This window comes from Sebastes umbrosus, chromosome 7 (assembly GCF_015220745.1).
Source record: "Sebastes umbrosus isolate fSebUmb1 chromosome 7, fSebUmb1.pri, whole genome shotgun sequence".
Lineage (NCBI taxonomy): Eukaryota > Metazoa > Chordata > Actinopteri > Perciformes > Sebastidae > Sebastes > Sebastes umbrosus.
Window position 1 is genome coordinate 26,534,759 of NC_051275.1, and position 23,565 is coordinate 26,558,323.

The 23,565-nt window shown below is 41.2% G+C and overlaps 1 protein-coding gene across 9 annotated transcripts in view; it reads left to right on the top strand.

The window, feature by feature from the left end:
* Positions 1 to 23,565, top strand: part of fli1 (Fli-1 proto-oncogene, ETS transcription factor) — a 34,678-nt gene that overhangs the window by 1,104 nt on the left and 10,009 nt on the right. The window contains exons 2-6 of one of the 9 annotated variants that reach the window (XM_037775296.1): positions 1,897 to 2,008; positions 12,992 to 13,203; positions 13,529 to 13,683; positions 14,711 to 14,914; positions 22,194 to 22,262. In XM_037775296.1, the coding sequence (XP_037631224.1) occupies positions 1,943 to 2,008; positions 12,992 to 13,203; positions 13,529 to 13,683; positions 14,711 to 14,914; positions 22,194 to 22,262 (706 nt within the window). In that variant the 5' untranslated portion in view covers positions 1,897 to 1,942. Of the gene's footprint in view, positions 1 to 1,896; positions 2,009 to 7,336; positions 7,823 to 7,843; positions 7,992 to 8,014; positions 8,361 to 12,991; positions 13,204 to 13,528; positions 13,684 to 14,710; positions 14,915 to 22,193; positions 22,263 to 23,565 lie in introns of those variants that run through there. The other 8 variants (XM_037775297.1, XM_037775302.1, XM_037775299.1 and 5 more) reach the window with 8 other exon arrangements.

A 23,565-nucleotide genomic window follows, 5' to 3' on the forward strand; every position in this document is an offset into this window, starting at 1 on the left:
CCTTGCGTTTGCCTGCAGGAGCCGAGAAGACCAAAAAAAAAAAAAAAAAGCATTGGTCCTCTACTAGTATTTATACCGTGTGCCACGTTCCTATATATAACCCCCCTCTTTCTCGGCTAATTTATCATGGGGGCAGGAATTCAATGAAAAAAAAAAACGTGAAATTGTGCTGTAAAAAGGGAGAAATTGTAGTCCTATATTAGACCCCTGGTCGTGTGTATAGGAAGGTATAAGTCTCCCTGTGTTTTTTTTATTATTGTTTCATTTTTGTTGAATTTCCCTGACCATACCTGAACCATAATCATGGCACCTGCACTTTATGATCCATTTATTTGTCTACACTTTTGATTTGAATTTTTTTATGTTTGCTTTTAATGTTTGCTTTTACTGCCAAGAACTATGCTATACTGTTTTCGTTGTTTTCAATGACAATGACAATAAAGTCTCTATTCTATTCTATTCTATAGTGGCTTTAAGATCACAAGGGCGCGTGATCTGAATCCAAAAATTACTGATTTGTATATGTGTGTAATAATCCTTACAGGTCAGATCACACGTGCTACTGAACAGGAGAATGATGTCCCATAGGCTTTGTTAAAGCTCCCATATTGTAAAAAAAAAATAGATTTTCATGTCTTTTATACTATAACGCAGGTTTAAGTGCTATATAAATACTGTTAAACTATCAAAACGCTCAATATATGGAGAAATACACACAGCCCATATTCAGAAATTGCTTGTTTGAAACGAGCCTTTATAGGATTTCTGTCCATTTGTGATGTCACAAATATATAATATTTACACCATTACCCGGTTTTAAATGTAAACATTCTAAATGTGTCCCAGTTTATTTCCTGGTTGCAGTGTATGTAAATAACATCAGCTGACACGAAGTAAACATGGACCCAAACTGTTGCCTAGCAACGCAATTCCGTTGCAATTCCATTGAAATGCACTAAAACGGAGCGTTTCAGACAGAGAGGGTAAATACAGGTATATTCAGGCAGATAATATGAGGAAAATAATGTGTTTTTTGAACATTACAGCAAGTAAACATGTTCTAGTAGAAACACAAAATACAAGTATGAACCTGAAAATGAGCACGATATGGGACCTTTAAGATATGTTGAACTGTGCGTCCTGAATGCCAATATAGACTGTTTATCACACAATCTATATATATAACAAGCCATTTGTGATGCTATATGCCACTGCCTTCCTAATAATTGCTTAGGGAGGGAAGGGCTAAAGACACCGTCCTCTAAGTGCCCTTTCACCCTAGACTTTGTAAGCTGCACTTATTAAAGCGAAAAGTGTTTCAATATGTGGTAAGCTTTAGGGGAAAACGTGATGGGGGTTGGGATGGGGCCCTTTTCTTCTTCTCCTTCTCCTTGCTGCCCAGCTCCTATTGGGCGACTCGGAGTCATTCATCCATGTTATACCAGTATAGGTTAGTGGTGTATAAGTTGGTGTTGTTAATGTACAGACAGTGGTCATTAAAAAACCTACCCCTATCTAATACCTCTGACCACTCTGCAGAAAAAATGAGGCCTCTATGAATGAATCAAAGGATCATGTGTGCAGTCAGGCATACGGGAGGGTGGGGGGCATTAAGCTTATTTGACTTTCCCTTTATTTTGGTGGAAGTGGTAACCCAGATGTGGTGCATTTTGGATGTTTACTGTACAGCACGTAGCTGTCATGCAAAGTGATGTCTTGATGACAAGAAGAAAATGTTTTTGTGATGTATTTTTTTCGCTTTACATTTTAGCAAAATGTCACATAACCATTAAAATAATACATATACAAATAAAACACCAGGTTCAAATGGAAATATATTATACATAATAATAATAATGACATTATTATTAATTTCCTTTTTTTTTCTTTTCGCAGGGCCCATTGGACACTGAGCACCCTTGGGCCTGTCTGTCAAGTAGACATGTTTCAAACTGTTCCTGACACGTCGTCTTACGTCAAGGTAAGACACCACCGTCTCTTCAAACAGGTAATGTTGGAGGGACGAACTTGGGGTCCTTTCATTTTTTCTACTCAGATGTTCCAACCAGTCTTATTCTTACTGTTAAAACAATCATTAAACCTGATGAGTAGCTCCAATTATTTGCATCAAACAAGTAGAATAAAAATGTTTATAGTGCTTCTTTTGCTGATTTTATATGAGAAAAAAAAACAAAAAAACTTGCCTCTTGCAAAAAGTATACTACTAAGTAAGCCAGGCTTATTGCATTTGATTGCCATGTTGTTATTTTCCCCTCTGTTTACGCTGTAAAGTCACTTGTTGACATGTGGCTCTGCTGTGGTCTATTTGAAGTGCCAGAGTCGATTCAACTTTTTGTCGAATTTTAAAAATGCTGCTGTTATGGCTCATTATTATGTTTGACGTCATGAATCAATCTCTCTCTCTCTCTCTCTCTCTGAATGTAAATAAAGCAAACAGTGCACATCTGGTTTTCACATAAAAAGAAAACTGCATTGCGCACGTCACACATGGTGCAATGTGTGAATACCTGCGACTGCTACATATCTGAGGCACTGAAACCATTAAATATTTTTATATAAAGCCGTATATGACCATATAAAATGCCCACATAATGTCAAGTTTAACATGCACTTTGCTCGCATTTAATTTGGGTTTGCTCACACATCCATCATAATAATAATCTTCCTCGGGTGACTGCTCGCATTGTGCCTTATTAAAATGAGCCATTGTGCAGAGTCGAGCTATGGTAATATCTTCATAATCAAGGTATTTTTCCAGGGCGACTTGTTAATGTTTGGAAGACTTATTTCCCCCAATAAGGAGAATAAGGGCTCTTTTCATGCAGCCATGCAGCGTTTGTGCCACTGCAGAGAGACTCTGCTTTTCAGGGCTCAGAACAATTCCTGATTTGTTGTGAGAGAGTTGAATAAAGCAGGAATGTTTGAGGAGAAAATATACCTTTTTAAATGAGTCTTTTTGCTCCCTAAAATAAAGAAGACAAGGAGGGACAAACAGAGGTTAGTGGGATTTAAGCATGGAAGGAGTTAACTTTCAATTTTACAGTGCTTGCATTTAGCTTCTTTGATTTGCTGCTAGATTATTTTCTGTTTGTTCTGAATCCAATAATGTTATTTTTTTTTTTATTATGCTTTATTCTTCAGGGGTATAGCGTGCATTTTTTGCGTGCTAGTGCTCCACTCCCTGGCTCAGTCGCATTCAGGGAGATATTGGTCAGCATGTGGAAACGCCTCAATACAGAATTTTAAAGAAATATTCCCCATTCAAGCGAATCCACGGCCCCAACATTTGGTTTTGTTTGGTTAAGGCCAGGCGAGACTGGAACTCTCCAATAAAAATAAATCTCAAATTAATTATGGCCTAGAGCGAGGGGCCAGACAGTTCGTGCTTCTATGTTGCTGCAGACTCCACTTTTTGCCCTCAGTATTTTGACTCGGGCTGTCTTTTAGCCTGAGAGAAGGAATGATCTGAATACAAGTCTGCTGTCTAATAAACAGCAAAGTTATAGCAGGGTGCTCATATTGACTGCATGAGACTATTTTTTTTTTCTTGTAGAATAACACAAAAGTTTCTCACAATAGTACTGAATGCTTAATTTCCCAATTGAGGACTGATCAAATGAGGTACCCATGAGCAACCTTAAATTCATAGACTACACTATAAAAAATGTATGTTTATAGAAAGCACAAGAAAAGAAACAAAATGGTGTGGACAATTTCACATGTATGTTGACTTTATTTTGGGAAAGTGTCACCTTGGCATGAAGCTGAATACTCAACACACTTATAATAAAAATGTGCCTGATTAAAGAAACCCTCTTAAAGTTTAAATCCCCCTTTATATTTCCATTTTGACAGATTGTTAGACCTATGTGACAAATAAAACTCACAATACCAGTATAATTCATTCATGGTGTTACTTACGATACGATACAACTTTATTGTTAGTTTGCACTGAAGTTCATTTTGCATCCATAGGCAGCTCAGTTTGAGAAAAAGTACACATACAATAGACATACTGTTATCATGGACAGGCAGACAAGTAGGACACATCAGACAAAAAAACAAAACACATCACAATTATTCATACATAACCCATTATAAAATGACCATCTGTCCTCTGGATTTACATGTCTTTAGCAGCACATTAATTATTATTTAGCAACAAGATGGACTGATGGACTAAAGCCTGTTCTTTAGCCTGATGCAGGTTAAATGTAGGGACTCTGAATCGCCTCTTGGAGGGCAGAAGTTGATATTCCCCATTTAAAACATGTAAGGGATCAGAAGAGATGCTGTTGGCAAGTCTGAGCATACTCTTGTTGTGAGCTGCTTGTTGTTGTTGACTTGTTTTGGGAAAGTGTCACCTTGGCATGGAGCTGAATACTCAACACACTTATAACAGAAATGTGCCTGATTAAAGAAACCTCTTAAAGTTGAAGTCCCCTTTTATATTTCCATTTTGACAGATTGTTAGACCTATGTGACAAATAAAACTCATAATACCCACTCGTGACCAAAGTCTCCATGCACTAAATCTTAGTAGATCTTCCTATAAGCTAAAACAGAAAGGCAGGGCCTAACAATTGAAAGGCTGCTGAACATAAACTCCATAGTGTCCGCCCACCTCTGGCTGGTTGCCCCAGCGGAGAGACTGAGGAGCTACTGGCTCGTGGTGTAAGGAAGAAATGTCTGGCTGTCTAGTTCCAGCGTCAAGCCAGATGTTCTGTGGTTCGTTGTGTAAACCAACTTGCATCTGTTTATTGGCCTTCCAAAATGTTTGTTACCACTGTATTCATTATGGTCTTGGTAGGTCCTGGACCCCCAGTCGTCCTAATAAGCTCTATGACTGGGATTGCAGGTATGTTCATACAGAGAGGGAGAGAGATCTGGGCTGAGGCAAGCTGCTACTGCTGGCAAGAGGATGTTTGATTAGAAAATCAGACTTCTCAGGAAAACATGAGGGTTTTGTGTCATTTGAAAAGCATCCTGGAAAGTATTTCATAACACTGCATTTAAATTATTTACACAACCAAAACTGATTTTGAAAGGGTAAGCTTACATTTTTTATTAATGGAACCTGATGACATGAATCCAAAGACGCACATCGCAGTATAAAACTAAAAGGAATGAGGTGTTTTAAGAGATGTGGTTCTGTTGCTGGTCATAAAGCGCTGTATGAATCACCAACTCTGGGTCAAATATTAAGCACCTCTTTAATTTGCCACTTTATCACTTGTCTCCCTAAAATAAAATGCCCATATGAAAACCTCACACACTGGAATGTATAGAAAAACAACAAAAAAAAGAAACCAAACCAGTCAGTGAAGAGTTAAACAAGGTGTCTCCCTTAATTACACGAGTCTGAACTGGCCTCAGGCAGGAGAAGCCTTGACCCTTAGCAGGATCCAGATGTGGTGGTCCCAAGGGTGGGGGCCCATAGCCCCTCCAGACCCCCAAGTCGAGAGCAGACAGGCCGGCCCTGCTGTCAGTCTCTGTTTGGGACCACAACACTGCAAAAAATATCCAGCATCACCATTTCAACTAAATCATATTATATTGTTAAATATTATAAAAAAAGTGTCAGTGTAATGAGATACCTTACTTTACTCTAAGTTGTTTATTATCAAATGCAATTTTCTTGATGCTGATCAGTAACATATAAACTTGTTAAAAAAAATCCTTTAAAAATATGGGTTATTGTTATTTATTTTCTTGGTTTTGTTTTGGTTTTAAATGTTGAGGTTGTTTTCTCTAGTGTACTTGATGGGTTTGTCTGTAAGCTCATCTACTTAAAAGTTGGTTTATAGACTATTGTAATTACAAACAGCCTTGAAAAAAGGGAAAAAAAATAAAGTATAAAAACAAAATATATGGGTAAAAGTGGATTCCCTTCAAATCTTTAAATCTAAATGATCTTTTTAGATTTATATGTGTTTCCCCACTGAAATGCTGAATGTGTTGTGAAAATGGAGGTTTTCTTTCAGTGTTATTGGTCTGGTCACGTTCAGAGCTGGCTCCATGTCTAGCATCTGCGCGAAAATTATGCTTGAATTGATGAGGGCAATTTCATAGGGCAGACGAAAAGGGGGAAAAAATACCTGTGTGGGGGTGGGGATTAGGGGATTTCTTTTTTTTTTAGGCTCAGGCGAGTAGAGGGGAAACTATTGAATAACAACAGCAAAGTCAATAATAATAAAATATAATAACATTTGACACATTTGTGCCCCTTTTTCAAACGCGCCTTTGTTGACGCATGTAGGCTGCGTTTCATCCATTCATTCCAGACGCAACACGTGTAGAGCAGACCTTCAGACTGTAGTGCGGTTAGGAGCTGAATGCTTGGCTTTTTTATTAATGGTGTCTAAGGAAAAAACTTCACAGAGGGTTGTAACAAAAAAGGACAAGGTTGCAACAACTCCTGCCTATATGTAGGTGTTCAGGTTACTCTCCTGTTCTGATTTAGAGCTCCATCAGCAGGAAGAAGAGAGAAACATCTGTCCACATTCATAGATAAACTTTATTTTATCACTTTATCTATATGAAATATAGGATAATATATATAGAGAACATTGTGATTTACAGAAGGATGTTGCAACAACTCCTGCCATATATAGGTGTTCAGGTTGCTCTCCTGTTCTGATTTAGAGCTCCATCAGCAGGATGAGAGAAAAACATCTGTCCACATTCATAGATGAACTTTATTTGTTTGTTTGTTTGTTTATTTAGATCCCCATTAGCTTTGGCATAGCAGCAGCTATTCTTCCTGGGGTCAACATAGTTTACATGGCGATAATACAAAAATACAAATTCACACTACTCATCATACATTAACATAACACATTGTCATGCACGTCAACTGACACAGTTTAAATGACAAAAACAAAAAGCCCTTAATACCCCTTAAACACCAAAGAATACTTATTAATTACTAAAGTTTCTTCTTAAGTAATGCTCTTTTAGTGTGTTTTTTAAAACCATATATTTCATGTATCACTTTCACTATGAAATATAGGATAATATACAGAGAACATTGTGATTTACAGAAGGATGTTGCAACAACTCCTGCCTATATATAGGTGTTCAGGTTGCTCTCCTGTTCTGATTTAGAGCTCCATCAGCAGGAAGAGAGAAAACATCTGTCCACATTCATAGATAAACTTTATTTTATCACTTTCACTATGAAATATAGGATAATATACAGAAGGGTTTACAGAAGGATGGAGGCATGGCCAGATGCAAGTCTGAAGTGTAGGCGTGGACCAAAAGCTCTCTAAAACATGGGATCACATAACTGCGACACATTCCTTAAAAAAAAAACTCAGTTAAATGTGTGCAGAAATAATTCATAAGCCGGACAAACAGAAAATCCGTGACACTACTGGGAAAAGCAAAAACACCCACCAGCCTTTTCTATTCTCCAGCAGGCTATACGAAGCAATGGCTGTGCGCAACGCAGGCAGTCATCCTGTAAATATTTCCGAGCAGAAAAACATAACAGCGGAGCGAACAGTCAATTGTTTTCCCTGCTTATCTCTCTGGGACAGTATCCTGCTGCTTTTTTGAAGGCAGGGCTTTTTCGGTGACACACAGCTTCCTTCTTCTCAAACCTTCTCAACAGTGGTGGTGACTTCACTTCCCAAATTTAGAGGGGAAAGAAAAAAAAAGTCAATCCGGTAAAAGTGTCTCTTTCTCTCTCCACGCCACATACATACCGGGGGCTGGAATTAATTGAGGAGCGTGTCATGTTTGGGATATTGTCCGGGTCCGCTGAAAAGTGCGCAAAATGGACGGAACTATTAAGGTAAGGGTGGAGAACTGGGTGAGTTTTTGTGGGAGACTCTGCTTTTTTTGCGGAGTTGCGCCTCCTTTTTTTTAAGCAATGGGTTGAAATGCTCCTGTGTGTCGGTCTGTGAGCTGGGACCTCCAAATCTGACGACGATGAGCGGCGTTTTTCTCTCTGTCTGAAAGCGGTAAACCACATTTCCTTCTTTTTTTTTACACTTTCTTTTGAAAGTGTCCACTCTCCTTTTTTTCCAATAAGCTGCCCGGTTTTGAGAGGACACGCTTCGAAATCAGAATTTGGATTTTTGGAGACCATAAGCGCACAATTACGCACGTCTGGAAAAGGCTAAAAAAGGAGTGGCTATTTATTTCTAACAACACGCTGAATGTTTTTTCATATCAGTATAAGTTATCCACGAGTTCAACGGTTTGGTTTTTAGTCTGGGCATGCGGGGATTGAGCAATAGCTGGATGATGTACCGCTGGATACGAAGTGTCGAGCTGCGCAACAGCGGTGTGGCACAGATCCTGTCGTGGGTCAAAAGAAAAGTGTGATGGTTTGGTATTTTACACATGAAATAATCTTTCTCTGTGTGTTTTGCTGTTGATAATTGTAACTTCTCTCCCTCCGCTACAGAGAGAGTTGTGTAAAGGTGAAAGTGTAAAGGAAAGCTGTCATTTGGCAACTTCATGCGGTAACTGCTCCGTTTGCAACACTTAAAAAACCCACAAGCTTCACAATGATACCTTGGCTTGCTCCTTATATATAGTTACACAACTATTTTGAAACGGTATGTTGGTATAGTCGAGAGCGCTGGTCTACATTAACTTTGGCTACTTTGCCCTCCGACAGTCAAATTCCAGATGCATTATGGCTGCAGCCTCCAGATGTTGAATGGCAAGTCCCCATTAGTTCACCCTGATGCGTTTAGTTCACGTCAGTCTGTCCTCCGGTTTAACAAGTGTAAAGCTCAGAAGAATGCAGCGTCTGCTCGTTTTGTTGCTGAAAAGTAATGTTTTCTTTTGGAAATTTAAAGGAGCTGGTTTGTGGTGGCTGGGTGTGGTGTGAGTTTTGGAAGAGTGTAAACGTTGGCCAGACAAAAATGTCAGGCTGCATATATAGTCACTTAAATCTCGTCATTCACAGCTCACAACGCTGGGATTGTTTTCTTATGTATCATTAATGCCTCAGCCTGGATGTTTGTAACAAAGCAACAAGTTGTGACAATTAATGCAATCATAATTGGATCCTTGGGTGTAAATGACTGGCTGCTATAGCTGCATTCATGCTCTCTAAAAGAGAGGAAGGGCTCTCTAGCCATGAGAGCTTCCTGCTCCACACAATCTTTTCCTGACAGGTTTCCTCTTCCTCTTTAAACAAAAGACAGGAATGCCCCCCTCTGGGTGGCTCCTGCTAGATCCCTGTGTGTGTGTGTGAACGCCAAACAATCACACGTGTAGTCTGGATGGATGTGGAGCTCTTGCATGTATCCAGTCTGCTCCAAACGCGTCGTGACGCATTTTGGAGAGATGGACTTTGGGTTGATGTAAACAGAACAGAGGTGGCTCCCAGCAGGTGTCACACTCGCACAATGCTTATAGTGATGCGTGCAGTTTTTTCAGCTGATTTATTTGACTTTTATATCCTCTTTGTCTGTGGCACTAGTGCAGAAAGATATATTGCAAAAAATATAATTCAGATCTTATTTATGCTTTCAGAAAAAAACCGTCTATACAACACAGACTTTTTACTCAGAAGTTCATCTGGAGGAATTCATCTGCATGTATATATATCATCTAACAGTGACAGGGACAAGCATGCATGAATTAAAAGAGTGTTTTCTTCCAGATTGATTGTTGTAGTAAAAATAAGAAGTAAAACATCAGACATTTGACAAACTTAGAGACGTCCTTATCCCCAAAACCAACTGTGTTAAATAACATTGAAACAGGAGAAAATGTCCTCAGGGGGGGGAAATAGATTAAAAAGGATCACTGTTGCAGTAAAATTAGTTTGAAATTGCAACTATTGTAAAGTCAAAATAAAAAAAAGAGTGGAGAATTCTCTGTGGACAATGTGAGACAGACAGAAAACTAAACTTTGTGTATCTCTATGTGTTCCACAAAGATACTGGAAAGAAAAACATATAGGCACTGGTCTGTCATCCTCTCAGCTTCTCTTCACAAGATCCTATTTTTAAAACACTGTCTGCAATCTTGATAGGCACACACCACTTGCCAATCATGGTTTCAATTGCGCAGGCTGATATGTCGCAGTAAATATAACGTGCAACAGTCATAATGGCACAGTAAGCCCTTATCGGGCTGTAATGAGACATTCCCTCACTCTTCTACACTTTATCATCCACAGACTAGCTGGTGTGCTCTGCTCAGATAGGGAGTCCTGCTGCCAGGGTTCAGACTGTGATGGATTCACTGATGAAATCACTGGAAAATCTAATTCTGGCAAGATGGTTAGAGGTTCAGCTTTTTTTATCAATCCATTAACTTGAAGAGTAGTATTTTATTGTAGGAGTAGTAAATACAAAAACAATATTTAATATGTGGCATAGATAAAACCACTTCTAATATTAAATAAAAGTTCTTTCTTGTTCGAGAAGGAGTTTGACTTGTCACCACATTATTAAAACAGAAGACCAGTGCCTTTTATTCCAGGGTGTCTACAAGCTGTTACACTTTGTAAATCTTTGTGTCCATACTTTACCTTGTCTAGACACAGACAGTATTCATGGCATTACAACAGAGGGCACTATAGTGCAATTACAAATTAAAACCTTTTTCCACTGCAAAGGTCGCCATAACTTGAGATAAAGAATGGTATACTGAGCAAAGGCTTCACCTGTCACTTTCTTTTATGAGATTTATCAGTTTTATGCACAGTATCTGCCCTGGTTTCAAATATTAATCCGGATTATTTCAACGTCATTAAGGAAAGAAGTAATTAAGACAAAGAACCAATTGAGTGGCTGCCAATCAATATCAAAGTATATAGTCCAAATATTGGATCAAGTATTGGCATAGCGAGGATCATGCTTTTTTGATAATCTTATACAATCATTTGCTAAATAAAATTATTTTATAATGTATAAAAAAGCTATAACTGCCATAAAAGACGTGGCGATATGCATGTTGTATTTTTCAACTCGGTGTCAAAATGGAGTTGGTGAAAAAGCATCCCTGCCATTTATAGTCACTATAGTGTTTTGCTGTATGTGTCTATACAATAGACCCATACATTATTATAGTCACCCCCGAGGAAAAGTTTTGCCACAAAAAAAGACATTTATCATCCAAACAGGGATAAGCGAAAACATTCTTCTTGCATGACATGTCTTAGAATGGAATGAGATTGAAGTTATGTGAGATCATGAGGACTTAGCTTTCATAAAAGCAACATTTTATAGAATGCAAACGGCTGCTTGTTGGAAATACTGATCAATGAATATCAAGTAGCATTTTCCCCCTGAAGCAGATATGTGGCATTTTGGAATGAAATAATTCAGTCCTCGGGAATTAGACACGTCTCGGTCTAAGCTGTGCCATCAGATCCTATCAGATCCAGATGTGCGTCAGACCCGAGCCTAATCCCCAGCAGGAGCATAGGACTGTAATGATTTCACTTGATAGTCTGACTTTTCTTTTTTAATTTGTTTGTTGTTAACAATGATGGATGGAACAATGATAATGAATGCTGACTCATCAAGTTATTTTAAAGCAGCATCCCCATTCTGTGCCAGCTTAAAGTTGCCTGGCAACCGGTCTGAGATGGTCACATTGTCCGACTGTCACTGTCAAACAAGCTGCGACATCTCTATGTTAAAATGTAACCCACCACGTACACAACCCATGCTTTACTTCCAAGACATTACACGAGGAGCATGTAGGAAATATGTTGGCCAGCCGCAAGTTTCTGCGTTTGTTTTCTTTAATAAACTTACATTGCTCCAGCTGAGCCACAGCAGAGGGGTCAGTGCAGCCGTGACCCCCCCTGCTTCTGTTGAGTCTTCAGCTGTGGAGGGAAGCCCAACGCTCAGACAAGACAGACACACCAGGGCATGACACAGGGGATTTTTGGGCCTCAGTGAAGTTAAGAATGGTAATGGGCGAGAGAAAATGATTACACAACCAGGAAGCTGGGAAATTTGGTTTGGAATATTTTTAACTGTCAGCTGTGAGACAATAAACGTGAGAATTTGAGAAGCCATTTTGTTTTTTTTATTTGTGAACCAATTACTGGTGGAATAGCTGTATGTATTGACTGATAATGTTTGTAAACCAGTACGGTGGTAGAGCCCATCCTTACTACTCTGTCGTACTCCACTGTGAGCATGATTGAAGTCATCCTAACATCAACAGGAAGCTACAGTTGCTACGTGGGTTGTGCGTACAAACTACTTTGGATGCCAGACTGCGATATGACCCATAACTGCACATAATTGCTGTAAACAAAAAATACACAAGAGATTGAAAATTTGACATCACAGGTTTCCGGGTAATGACAAATGAAAGACTGGAGTTCGTGACTATGTCTTACCACTACCAACAGTTTGATATTTTGGGAAATATTCCTTTTTTTGCTTTCTTGCTGAGAGTTAGATGAGAAGATTAATGCCACTCTCATATCTGTCTGTTTGGAGATTGTTAGCTTAGCTTAGCATAAAGAAGCAGGGGAAAACAGCTAGCCTGGCTCCGTCCAAATGTAAAACAAACTGCCTTCACGAACCTCTAAAACTCTTTAATCAACAAATTCTATTCTTTAATACATACAAAAAAAGTGTAAAGTTATGTGCCAGGCAACCAGCAGAGACTCCAGGAAGTCACTGTGCCCATCCAAAAAATAGCGAATGTAAAACCATGCCACCTATAATGTGTTAATTAGCGCGCTTTAGTGGTCTTAATGCTTTTATTATTTTAATGTCCTATTGGTTTTAAGTTGGTCTTAGTGTTTTATCACCAACTGCTGCTGTAACCTTATAATGGACAGACTTAAGTGTGTTGTTCATCTTCTTATCTAACTCTCTAAAAGAAAGCAAATAAGCGTATTTCCCAAAATATTGAAGTACTTATTTTAAGTGTATTGGTTACGGCCTATTTGGAAGCTCACACACTAGCACTTGTTATGTGAGTCAAGAAAGACATACCAAGTATTTGTTCCTTCCACCTACAGGAGGCGCTATCAGTGGTGAGTGAAGACCAGTCCCTATTTGAGCCTCCATACGCTGCTGCTGCCCCTCTCCCCAAGACAGACATGACTGCATCTGGCACACAGGACTACGGCCAGACCCACAAAATCAACCCCTTACCGCCACAGCAGGAGTGGATCAACCAGCCAGGGCGGGTCAACGTCAAGAGAGAATATGAGCACATGAATGGATCCAGGTATGGCATGACAACCACTTCCTGTGTCTTACATTAGTTTGTGTTCAGTGAGATATGAGATTTGATGTTTCTTTATTAGACATTTGGTGTTCATCACTACAGTTGCTGCTATAAATGTTGTCATCTGTCATTCAACAGGCCATTTCTTTACCCGCACTTTTTGCTTCAGTGTACTTGGCCCTGGCCAGTTTAGGGCTCATATATCCCATGCCAAAGTCAATGACTGGAAAAGAAAACCAACAACACCCAATTTATCTGCTGATAATATTTTTACAACGGTCTCGTATGTGTGTGTGTGTGTGTGTGTGTGTGTGTGTTTGTGTAGCAGGGAGTCTCCAGTGGACTGCAGTGTGGGTAAATGCAATAAGCTTGTGGGGGGTGGCGACGCATCTCAGATGAACTATGGAAACTACATGGATGAGAAGAATGCCCCTCCCCCCAACATGACCACCAATGAGCGGAGAGTCATTGTACCTGCAGGTATGTAATAATAAAAAGTATGTATAGAATAAAAGGATCTGACATGAGATGGATAAGGTTGAGGTGTCTTAAATCCGTGTATCTGCGTATTTATACAGGTGCTAATTGCTTGTTATTTTTCTATGCTGCTGCTGCGGTTGCAGACAGAATCACTCTTCTGTTTCGGTATAATTTTGCCAATGCTGTAAATGTTTTATGAGTCCCATTTCTATTTAGCTGGTTTGTGGGGTAAAGTCATTGTTCCAGTGTTTTACGTCACTCATGGGAGCACGGCTGGATGCGTGCAGGTAGAGATGTCTGTTTGTCTGCCAGACCCATATATTTCTTCACTGGTTTTACAATTTCACAATTTGATCTTTCAGTATGTGAAATAACAGTTCGGGGAGTAACAAGTGCAGTTTCAGGGTTGCAGCTTTAGAAATGTAATTTTAACACGTAAGTTGATTACGTTGTTACACGTAGGCCAAAAAGAATGACTGTACTTTCCCAAAAATGAGCACATGTTATTCATTTAATTAAAATTAAATGGAGCCATGGTAAATTTTCCATTGTAAAGGCTACTCAAATGTTAGTGCTAAAATGATGCAAACGTCCACTCATTTATTAACCTAATAGGAGCTCCACTTGGAGGCCACTCCTTAACCACAAGTGGTGAGTTTGGGGTTTGGTTTCCAGATTGGCTGTACAGTATATCAGACTTTGGTCAAGTTGTACTTGCAAATGCAATGCAAAACATACTACAACATTTGGACAATCACAGGAATGGATTTCAGTCTGAGTGAAGGATTATTTACCTGAATATGAGTCATCTGGCAAATCCTATTCATGTGGTTAAAACATGACAAAGAATATTTACAACTATCTGAACAAGGTCTGCTACTGATACAGAAATGCTGTTTCCAATTTGTTCATTGCTCCCCCTGCCTTTACCTCAGTCAGATATGGGGCTCTTCCAACTCTGTCTTCCCTGGTGTCTGTCCAGGATGGAGTCAATAAACTTCCCCTCTCTTCTTCTGTCTTCCTGCAGACCCCTCGTTGTGGTCTCAGGACCATGTGCGCCAGTGGCTAGAGTGGGCCATCAAGGAGTACGGCCTGGTAGAGATCGACACGGCCATGTTTCAGAACACAGACGGCAAAGAGCTCTGCAAGATGGGCAAGGACGACTTCCTCCGGCTCACCACCATGTACAACGCCGAAGTGCTTCTCTCTCATCTCAATTACCTCAGGGAAAGTAAGTACACTTCATGAAACTTAAGTGTTCATAAACAAAAAGGTGAATCAAGAGGAACAATGGATGATAATCAATTAATGGTTTATTGGAAAAAATATTGGACTCAAAAGTTATTAGACAGCAAAATTTGTTTGACAATTGATTGATAAAAAAAACAGAACAGAAAAATGAAAGAAAAAAGTTTAGAATATTGAAAATAATCCAATTTTTGACAGCATAAGGACAGTAAAAGGACAGCAATTTTGGTGAGCTGCATCCTGCTGTTTGTGTTTAAGTTGAAGTCTGCACTGACTGCCAAAGAATGGAAGTGAAAATCAACTTTAAGTCAAGACACAAGCCTCTTTTCATATGCTTTTCTCTACTTTTGGATGAGAAGTGAGAGTGAAAAACTGCCAAACCAAAGCGAACAACATGACACTTTTTTTTGTCACCACACTATACTCATATTACCGTCAATACACAATGAAATTGCCTTTACTGGAAACTCATTTCTCCATAATGGCTACCCAGTATTAAGCAGAGCCGTGGAAACCGAGGGGGTTTCTCTCCCTTCTCGAGATAACCATCGACTACATCCCCCACTTGACTTTGCTGCGCCTTATTCCACATGGGCCAGAAAGATGAAGCCCAGGTGCATTGCCTCAGGAATCACGCTAGGCCTTGTGTGTTCAGCACAGCAAAGAAAGTTGATCTGCAATTTGCAATGGAGGCAACTAAATTTGAGCCTCTTGCCTTTGAAGAGTTCCACGGTGCAATCCTGCTTCATATGTTTCGGCGGGGAAACGAAGCCAATTTTCTGAGGCTGTATGCAAATTACATTTTGATATAAGATGTAACATCTGGCATGGCTGCTGCTCTGAATACACAGTGATGTCTGGTTCAGACAGTAGGTATGTCTACCAAAAGAAGCAGATCAGGAGAGATGTGATTGTTGTACAAACAGAGAACAGTTTGTCCCATGTTTGAATTCTTCGCATTCTGTACTTTAAAATAGTGGGAGCTGCTTCGGCTGCAGAATATCATGACACCACATTGGGTGGAGTGACTGATGGCTCAACTAAATTTAACATTACTCCCAAAAAATTGCGATGGGCCTCCGCGTGATGTAATGGGAACTGCATTTTGTGGGTGTCAACAGTTTTCTCTGTGCACGGCGTCTGGGCAGAGAGAGATGCTTGTCATGAGTATAACAGCCTCATTGTGCAGCGCTGCAGCGGGTGGATCTGTCTGACCGCCACTGGGCACGCTCCGCAGAGCAGTTTTCATTATGGCCACTGGCTGCGCGACTTAGCCACGGCTTAGGCGTGCTGCACCGCGACTCTGCCCATTGCTGCCCTTCTTTTGATTTAGACCTTGTGTGCTTTGGAGACAGAGGAGATGTCTCGGGAATCCTCTCCACTTGCCAGTTGAAATTGCTTTGGATCCGTTCCCGACAATCAAAAAGATGAATGTTCCCGTCCCGTGCCTGGACTGACTGACCTGTTTCAGGGCAGCTCTCTGAGAAGCGAGCAGCGTGTATTATTGACACTAGAAGCCTAAGGGCAAGACGAACCATGTTAGTAAATGAACGTCTAAGGAAGACTGAGGAGGAGGCGGAGGAGGGTTGAGGCTTTATGTAGACCCTGCAGCGCTGATGATTTGGAAACTAAAGCGGCTCTCTCTTTTCCCCCCGCAGCACAAACAAACACAATCATAGACGGGGAGTAACCCCGTCCAGAAAATAGACCTCTGGCTTCACTCACGAGAGTTGGAGCTGAGCCGAGCTTCCAGGATACAGAAAAAGAGAGAGGAAGGGAAATACTTAGCCAAGCCCTGGAAGCATTAGTGATTACAGGTCATGTGATGTCTTCCTCCAACCCCATTCACTATTACCCCCCATCCTCCTCCAAAAAAAATGGATGGTCCAAGGTCCAATCATTTCATACACATCTGTGTGCATCATGTGTGCCTTTGGTTCTGTTTATTGAACCTCTGATTAACATTCCTCAGAGTCATTAAGCCCTGTACGTACACTCGGCACGGGGCAGGGACACACTTCCCCACCCTACAGCCATACCATAACAAAACATTCCTGCCACGTCATGCGCAGAAATATCGTTGAGACACCCACACACTGGTGCAACCGCGGGCACAATCTGAACATCTGTCTGGCTACCCAGCTGCTTGCAGTAACAAGGGTAGTTGCCCATGCATTATTTTGGCCTCATTGTTGGTCACTTATCCAGATTTTTATAAGTAATGGCCGCCCGCACCCCAATGTGCTTTCAATTTGGGGTGCAATTTGAGAATTTGTTCAAATTAGTCTGTCAGGGAGGGACCGCGGACTGTTTGCTTTATCGCACCCATGTAGGTCGGTTTGATACCACATGTGCTGGAAACGGAGCGGAGCAAAAAACCTCAGACAATGAAAGACCGAATCCTCCGACACACAGAGATGTGAGAAGAGACGGGGAAAAATGAAAAGGGAGTGAGGGGGGAGAGTAACGAGACAGACAATTGAGAGCAAACCTACTGTGGATCTAAAGAAACATAAGGGCAGAAACTGGAAGAAATATATCCTTTACAGTAGTTATTTGAGGACATGGGCAGGAGGGTGTGAGCAAGAGAAACAGTTATAGAGGGCGAGTGTGAGATAGAAAAAAGAAGTCGGAGAGGGAGGGGGGGTGAGCTATTTTTTAGAAGTTTGTGGAACCGGTCCGAGGTGATTGAGTGTCTTTGGAGAATTGCAATAGTTCTGTTTCCCAGCTGTCGCCGTTGCTTGTATGTCTGGATGGATTTACAGTGAGGGAGTCAAGACAGAGAGAGAGAGAGCGAGAGAGAGAGTGATAAGTCTGGGCTTCTGCACCGCTGCTGCTCGCTCCAGAGTGGGGGACATTCTCGAGCCCTCAATAGTTTATACAGACCATAAACATCTGGGCTCGAAGGCTGAGTAGGGAAAAAGGAGGTCTGGAGAGCTCTCTCTCTCTCCCCCTTTCTCCCCTCACAACATTTTTATTGAGCTCCCCTTGCATTAGTTCCTTCTATTGGCAGATTATCACTGGTGCACAGGGGCTCAACAGCCTGGCTCCGCGCCCTTTACTGTTAGCTGTCTGCTGTTAGCCACCGTAGTCTGCGGCTGCTCACTTGACTGCTGGGGTTCAGGCACTTAGCATTACATGAATTTATGTGCATATCACATTAGCATAAGCGGAGGTGGATAATAAGCAGTGGCTATTCATGTAAACACTGAGATGAGCTCAGCTTTAATTGAAGAGAGCTGCTTAGAGGTGCATAATAATTACACTTGCAAGTGATGTTTTTGGCTGGAACGCAGAGGGCCAGCCCTACAAATGCAAAAGTCTGTCACTGAGTGAAGGCGCGAAACAGTCCTTTATGCAAATGAGCCCATCCAGCGCAGCGCATCCGGTTCATGAAACTTGGACCAAGCTGTCAAACCAGGCGATCTAGTTCTAAAATGAAAAAAGATTCAGAAGTGGCATAGTCTATTTCTCACTTAAAATGTTTTCAGAAGTAGATTTTAGTGGATTGTTTAGCCGGAATAACTTAGCTGATTGAACGGCCCCGAATTGGGGGTGCTGCGTCAAAACATTTCTCTAGCTTTCCAAAACTGACAATCTTAAATTCACACCCACTTCAGGCAGCGATTGGTCAGGTGTGTGGAGGTGAAAAAGTCAGCAAGGTTTGGACTCTTATTTTGTTCTCCACACATATATTTCTGGCACTTTTCTGAGCATACCAAAGTCTTTAAGGTCAAGTAACTAAAAACACTTCATCAAGGTTAGGGAGGTTACAATTTTGGTCCTCTAAAGATCGTCAAAAACAACGCTGACCATTGGTAGGAGATGGGATGTGAACAGTAAGCCCACACACTTTGTTGATCCACCCCTCCACCTTCCACATTTATTCCGTCATTTTAGGAATTCAAACAAACAACCCATTATGTCGTTCTCTGGTGAGGACTACTGGCCCAGTGTCTTTAGGAATTACGTTCATATTGGACGATTCTGCACCGCAAAATTGATGTCCAATGCCAACATTCAGTGCCAATGCAGGAAGTAGCGTGCCCTTTATGTAGCAAGGCAGAAAGCAAAGTGGAGGTCATGATGTTTTGCATTTGAATTTCATATGCGAGTTTGTGCCCAGCAATGTGCCCAGCAATGAATGTTTGCTTTTTTTAAAAAACCAAACCACGGTCTTTCCCTAACCTTACCCAAGTTTTTGTGCCTAAACCAAACCAAAAGTTAACTATAGCGGTGGCAGGTCAGAAAAAAAGTTAATTGAAATATTTTTGTAATGTCATATGCAATGTGTGTTGAGTGTTTGGCAGTAACGCGTTACCTAGCAACGGGTTTCAGTAAGGTAAGGAGTGGTGTAAGGGATTACAATTTAAGTTTTGGTTCTAAATTGCTGCTACTAATCTCAATGACTCTTTGATACTTTGGCCTTTTCTGGGTCAGTTTGTTTGCCGTCTTAGTTTATTGAAGGATTGATCTCCCGTCAGTTGACTGGACATGTTACCTTGGCACAGGGGCTGGTGGTGGTCTTCGCAGCTGAGTTGCTAACGTTAGCCACTAGTTAGCCTACCTCTGATTGGCTTACCCTGAGATTCTTACCTTAACGCTAACCAATCTCACGCTTCATGTCTAAACCTAACTAACCCAGCCAACATAGGGCTGAGGGAACATAGGACTGACCCCTTTTTTGTATACCTCCATCAGCGCTTTGAATCTTCAAAGGTATTTTTGTGATCTCACACATGTTAACTGTCTGGCCGGGGTGAGAGCATCTTTTCCTGTAGCGTAACCAATACTTAAATCCAGTATTTCCACAGACTGCGCTTGTGGACAAAGCTCGTAGTTGGTTCAGTAAAGAAGACAACAGCGGGGCCAAGTTTGTAGTGCTGTTGCTGAAAAGCTGGACACAGTCTGTGGAAATAGTGGATTTGAACGTTGGTTTCGAGAAGATGTTCTCACTTGAGTAATTCGTAAAGTAATGTAAATACAACATAAATAATGAATTACCTTTTTAAGCAACCTCCCCAACACTGCTAGCAAACAATGTCGTTTTCACAGTTGGGACGTCAGCTGAGAAAACGCTCATGGGCCGTTTTAGAAGGCAATGACAAATAATTTCTTTTGGTTTGGAGGACTTGTTGGAAATATCTCTCGTTCATTATGAAAGGCTGGTGAGAAGACGGGCAGTGGTGCTACTTAGCTTTATCCTATAGAGCTAAAAAGGATGATTTTGGAAAGCCCATTGGCCGCCTTGAGGTGGCAAGATGCCCAAAACTGGGTGACTGGGACCCTCAGTTTGTTGACAAAGCTCAGACCACATGTTTGAGGCAACAGTATCGTATAGCTCCACAGAATAAACAGCAGGGGCCCGATGGAGGTCAGTCACAATGCTGAACAAACCCCGAAAGATCTCGATATTATGAGCGTGCAAAAACTGGAGGACAGGGCCTTTTGAAAAAGCCAACACTCATAGGAAGGAGAGAAAAGAAAATTGTTTGTGGATGTTATGTAATCTAACAGACTCTGAGCAGATGTGAGAGGAGAAGGAGAGAGAGAGTGAGGGTCTTAAAGGCTGAACACTGGCCAGTCCTCCCACTGTGCTGTCAGATTACCGGGACATGTTTGTTTTCTGAGAGAGGAAGAAGCCGTCCAAATAAATAGGCAGCACAGCCAAGACTCCCTCCACCAAACTGTCAGCTGTGGTGTCTCTCTCTCTCTCGTCTACTCCCTCACTAACTCTCCCTCTCGGTCGTACAGCAGCCCTGAATTTCTCTGTGGGATGATTTGAGGTTTTCTCAGCAATGCTGCCTGTTTGCCTGTCTGGGTCAGCCCACATATGTGGCACACAGCAGGAAAAGGGTTAACAGCCCCTTCCTCCTCCCTCCTCTCCCTCGCCCTCTTTTTTTCTGTCTGTCTGTTCATCTTTCTCTTACACTTTCTCCCTCATTCCAAAGCTTTTGGTGGCTCGCTTGCCCCCGTGCGCTTATACACTCTGCGTGTGGAATTATTTTTGTACGGGGAGCTGCGTTTGATTGCTGTGCAGGGACCCTGCCTCATACAATGGCTCCCCTGTTCTGAGGCCCCCAGGTTTCTAAACTAGACCCAGAGCCTTGGGGGTGCCGTGGAGTAGGTAGAACTGGGAGGGGTGGGGTGTTGGGAGGTTAGAATACATTTGTGGAGCACCCCGCTCTTCCCCCCCAGCCACCCCCTAAAAAAACAGACCCCTAGTCTGCCACCATGGGCCCCTTCATCCCCCCCAACTCCACCGCCAGCAAGTTAGGTAGGGATCCTGCATCAGATCTCAAGAAAAGCACATAGCAAATTCAATTCTGCTTCAGAGTTTTTGTGGTTCTTTTTCAGATTGCCCCGTTCAGAAAAGGTATCCTCCTTACTCAGCAGCTCTCCGTAGCCGTCTCAGTGCTAAAGCTTAACACTCCCCATGCAGTAGCTGCTCTTGTGTTTTCTCTGTGCATTTTTGGCTCTGTTTTTCCACTCGCTGATTTATGCCTGGGGGCAGCTAAAATTAAGAGAGCATTTTGGTGCCGCCCAGGGTGCCTGTGTAAGTGGAGGAATGCAGCGCAGAGTTCTGCTCCATAAGGTGAAATGAATAGGCGGCCATATGCAGACTCTTGCCTCTCTGACTTTATTATTCAGGAGTCAGGTTTGCAGTTAAAATGCTGACAGGCTACGGGTTTTTTCCTACGTTTAAAGGACTGCCTGTGTGCTGGTTTTGCTTATTTAGGACTAGATTTATGTATCATGAATTACTTTATTTCTGAGATTATTTTTCAAGACAAAACAGGAACAATTCAAGAAATGAAAAGGGCTCTGTAGTGCTGCTTGTCAGTGATTGAGCTGAGCCTTCTACTGCCACCTGCTGGCCTTTTGTTACACCCTTTGAGCTTTTTGTCACAGACTTCAGGGTGAGGGTACACCACGGTTACTCTGAATTACAACTTCCCTCATAGCAAATTTATCATGATAAATATACAAATTCACATCTGTAAATAGTCTGCAAGATATCTTATTCTAAACCAAAAACTAATACAAATCATAAAATGAATGCTGAACCTTATAAGTGCAAAGATGTAACGTGTACTGTCACTGAGTGCTTCATAAAATGTAAGAATTTGTAAAACAAAATTGCACATTTCTTATAAAGGTTTTTATATGCTGGTTTTGTGTGTAATCATTTGTTTTCATGCAGTACAGGACTGGTGGATGAGACATTGTTTTGTCTTACTATGACCTCTTTTGTCTTACAGGTAGCTCATCATTATCCTACAACACGCCATCTCACACAGACCCATCCCCACGTCTGGCTGCCAAAGAAGGTAGGGACAAATATATTTTTTTATTCTTTATTTATCCTAATATCTATTTGTGTGTTCATATTTGGGCTGATGTAACAGTTTCATATCAAGGGAGCACGGTGGCTACCTGAAGATAAAGAGAAGAATGGGAGACAAAAAAGAAATTGACGAGAGCTTCACAGCACCTGCCAGCTTCAGACAAGCAGATACAAACAGATACACACAGAGCACACACACTTGAGAATACAGACACAAATCCAAAGCACATGCAGTCGTCACCTGACAAAGCTCTGTGCAGGTGCACCTTTTGTGTCGTTGAAATAATATGAGCCAAGCTGCTACAGCAGACTGTGCTATTCAGACCCGCTACCTGAACGTGACAACACTAGTAGCTCAGAGGGGCGGCGTATTAACAAGAAGACAAAAGCAGTGTGCTGATGAGTTCAATATACAGCAGCGGGGGCGACAACAGACGGTGAATGTGGCGACGTGGGGACGTAAGACGTGTGAATGAGGTTGTTTGTTAGAGAGACGGGCATCAGGGGCAGGTGCTGAGGCAAGTATGTGTGCGGTAAACATGGTAGAAGAGCCTGATTGGCTGCTTCAGACCAGACTGGAGTGGAAAGGAGTGTATGTGTGTGGATCTCTCCTGTGTGTATAAATGGATTAATGGCAGAAAGGTTGACAGAAGGTTAAAGGGAGAGTAGCCATTCAGTATTTGCTGGAGCGACTTTTGTCTTTGTAATAAACTCGCCACTTCTAGTGGTTCCACTGTTTTTATGATCACAATATGTTCATGAAATTTGGTTTCAAAACACACAATGTAATATATAATTTATTCTATTTTTATTTAACAAGAACAAAACATGAGTTGAGGTTATTTCACTTGTTTTGAACACATCAACTTTACTCAAAAATGTAATTATAGTCTTTTTTTAAAGATATTGACACACCTCTCTCAGAAGGCACATCAGCTGAAACAAATAGGAAGAATAGGTCACCTTATCTTGAGATTTGTCATGGAAAGTTTAGTGAATAAGATTTTAGGAGTGAATGTAAACATAAAAGACACATAAATATGGACGTTTTTGCTTGTGTTATTACCACAAGAGCTGCTTAGTGATTGTTTTTCACAAGTGTCTAAGCTGACCATGAATTACTGGATCCAGTTTGCTCGTTGAATCAGCATTGACCTTGACAATTCTGTAGTAAAAGTATAAATGCAGCAGTCAAACGAGACCTGTTGCAGTGTTGGTAATGCTGCACCAGTAAAATTCTTGCCAAAGCCAAGCTGAGTTTCTAAGAACGACGCCCACAGCAGCTC